Genomic DNA, 3362 nt, shown 5'->3' on the forward strand with positions numbered 1-3362 from the left:
GCCCTAACCAGAGGGCTTCCTTTGCCCCGCCTCCTCTCCTCCAGCCTTTCCCCGCCCCTTACATGCCCTTCCACCCGGCGTACCCGCCCCATTTACCCCCGCCCTGGCCGCAGCCCATGATGTTATCACCCTACCCGGTTTTCGTGCCAATCCCGGTGCCGATTCCCATTCCCATCCCTGTTTTCCCTCAAATGGGCCACAAAGGAGTCATTCGAAGCCTTCAGGAGCACGAGCGTACACCCGATCCGGGTCACTCGGAGGAGCCCAACAAAAAAGTAAAGACCGAACGATGCGCTTCTCCTTTCGCGTCGGAGCGCCAGGTGATTCAGTGTCTCCGCAAACACCCGGTGAAAGAGGAAACTCACACGTGCGCATCTCCAACGCACAAAGCACTTTACACGTCTGTCGTCACGGCGACGGCCTCTAGAATCGTTACTCCCGCCTCTTTGTACTCATTGGCTCGTTCGACCACCATACAAGCCACCTCGTTCTCACTGGACAGCTCCTCTCAGTCTCCTCTCTCCGTCTGCGAAGATGTGAAAGAGAACAGCTATTTGAGTGGGCGGGACGACGGCTCGGCCAATCGCTGGCCAGCAGAGCAGACGGACTGCCGGAGCGACCAATCGAAAGAGAGCAGGGGGGAGGAGGAAGCGCCGCAGGATGTAGAGCACACCTACGCGCGGTCCGTACCGCCCAAACTACGCGAGAAAAACACACAAACGCATTTACACACGCAAACACAAACCTGGGAGAAAAACACGGATCTGGGATCCGAGCCGAGCGGACGGGACGATCCAGAACCAGCCGTGAAGAGACGATGCTTGAGAATCAGAGACCAGAACAAATGAGGGCCGGGGTAAGACGACACACACACACACATCAGCACAAATAGTCCGTTTTTGCAAATAACATTGTCTTGGTTTTAGGTTTGGGCTTGTAATTAATAAAAAAGTAATATAACTTTTATAAAAATAAAATGATTCATTTTTTATTATGTGTATTTATTATATATTATGCATATTTATAATATATTAATGAAGTGTATATAATGGTACATATCTAAAAATATTTTGTGTAATTAAAAAATATAAATTTATAAAATAAAATAAACATATTTATAATGTAAATAAAAAGTTATTTTATAATGTATAAAATATAATGTATAAAAAGTTGTGTAATTTTAAAAATAGTATTTTTTTTTTTATAAAAATGCATATTATTTATATATATATATATATATGAATTAAGTGTACATAGTTATACTTATTTCAAAAATATAAATTTGTGCAATTAGAAAATATAATTTGTATAAAAAAAATATATATTAATTGTACATACCTATATGTAAACAAGTATTTTGTGCAATTAATAAAAAGCATACTTTTATAAAATTAAATGATTATATATTTATATAAAGTATTTTAAATAATAATAATAATTATGAAAGTGAAAGTGATGTGACGTGAAGCTAAGTGTAGTGTCTCATACTCGGAATTTGTACACATGCACACACACACAGCAGTGAGTAGTGAACAACAAGCACTGTTATACGAGATACCACGATTTATTCTACGCTGTTTATCTGTCTTTTCTCTGGCTGGAGTGTGTGTGTGTGTGTGTGTGTGAATCTCTGTGTTGATTCTGCTGGGTTTTATTGCTGAAAGTCGATCCGTTCTCTCAGGGATTCACCGATGTTTGAAACTCGAGCTCTCGGGCCTCACATCCTGTTACTCTTTCTGCTCGTTCGTCTGCTTTCTCAAGGTTTCAAAGCTATAGTGTTTCTTCTCATTTTGTTGTTCTTCATTATTTTCGTGCTTTAAAACAGATGCATCAGAGATCGTAAATCAGAGAGACTTGTTTGTGCGTCTTTCTACGATATAAGTAGGTTTTATATAGTAAGTACTTCGCTATAAGTAATTTTTGCTCATTTTAAAGGCTTTTCTGAGCCATTGTTCCAGTTCATGAGAATGTTTATATTACGTGTGTAATTATAATAATATTATATTTATGTATTAAAGTACGTAATCATACATAATTATAAAAATATTTTGTTAATTAAAAACAATTTCATAAAAATAAAATATTTACGTTATGTATTAATTATACATTATATGTGTTTATAATATATATTCATTTATTAATTATTTTATATTTATTTATTTATAATTTATTATAATTATAAATTCATTATAATTATGTATTTAAAAATATTTTGTTAAAAATAATTTTATAAAAATAAATTTTCAAAAATGTAATTAACTCATTATGTCCTAAAGGAAGATAAATTTAATTGGTCAAATTGTTTCATGGATATTACACAATTAATTTTTGGGTGTGGCCTGACAAATTCAGCTGAATCATTTGAATGCAAGTTCCAAATTTATTTAAATAAACATAATTATACATATTTATAATATATATGAATTATGCATAATTGTACAGCATTACAAACTTTCATTTAAAATGTATTTATACATTTGCATACAATTGTACAATCATGCATATTTATGCATAATAATGCATTAGTATTTAAAAACAATATAAAATATATAAAACATCTGAAAAATATAAATATAAAAACTTCTGAAAATAATTATTCAGATTTCTATCATGTTAATTATGCATAATTATACATATTTATAATATACATGTTTACAAGAAGTATTTTTAAATAAGTATAATTATCTATGTTTAATTATGTATATTTCATTTGCATTTATGCATTTGACAGACACTTTTATCGAATGCATCTTACATTGCATTCAAGGTGCACATTTGATCAGTGCATGCATTCCCTGGGATTCGAACCCTTGACCTCGGCGCTGGGCAAGATCTGTGTATCGAGGACACTATACAGTGCACTTCACCATGCATTTTCTTTGCTGGAACCGCTAGTGTGTCCTAAAAGTGTCATTTTGACCATTTCTCACATTTTCTCTGTGTTTCAGGTGTAAATGCAGTGATGACACGATCGAGACGAGCGATGCGGTCTGTGACCGTACAGAGGATGCCCATCCAGACGCAGCAGCAGAGCATCATGGGAGTCACAGATCGAGCGCATGTGATCCAATTAGACCGCATATGTGTGTGTGTGTTTTCCTGCTGAGCCCCTACAAAGCCAGGCATTGTTCCTCACTGCCAGTGTGTGTGTGTCTGTGTGTGTGTGTGTGAGTGAGTGAGAGAGAGAGAGAGAGAGAGTGTGTGTGTGTGTGTTCAGCTGTGGTTTAGTTAGACCTGACACACACTGGCTCTTTGGCTACAGGGCATTTTTAGACTTCGCCGAAACAGTGCCAAGAGGACAAATACACACACACACACACACACACACACACACTCACACTCATACACACACACTCACACAC

The 3362-nt window shown here is 36.4% G+C and overlaps 1 protein-coding gene across 1 annotated transcript in view; it reads left to right on the plus strand.

Moving 5' to 3' along the window:
* sobpb (sine oculis binding protein homolog (Drosophila) b) overlaps positions 1 to 3171 on the plus strand; it is a 9755-nt gene extending 6584 nt beyond the window's left edge. The window contains exons 7-8 of the mRNA XM_016550344.1: positions 6 to 856; positions 2949 to 3171. Coding sequence (XP_016405830.1) covers positions 6 to 848 — 843 coding nt within the window. The 3' untranslated portion in view covers positions 849 to 856; positions 2949 to 3171. The remainder of the gene's footprint in view (positions 1 to 5; positions 857 to 2948) is intronic.
* The last annotated feature ends 191 nt before the right edge of the window (positions 3172 to 3362 follow it).

Source organism: Sinocyclocheilus rhinocerous, unplaced genomic scaffold (genome assembly GCF_001515625.1).
Source record: "Sinocyclocheilus rhinocerous isolate Xijiao unplaced genomic scaffold, SAMN03320098_v1.1 scaffold3662, whole genome shotgun sequence".
Classification (NCBI taxonomy): domain Eukaryota; kingdom Metazoa; phylum Chordata; class Actinopteri; order Cypriniformes; family Cyprinidae; genus Sinocyclocheilus; species Sinocyclocheilus rhinocerous.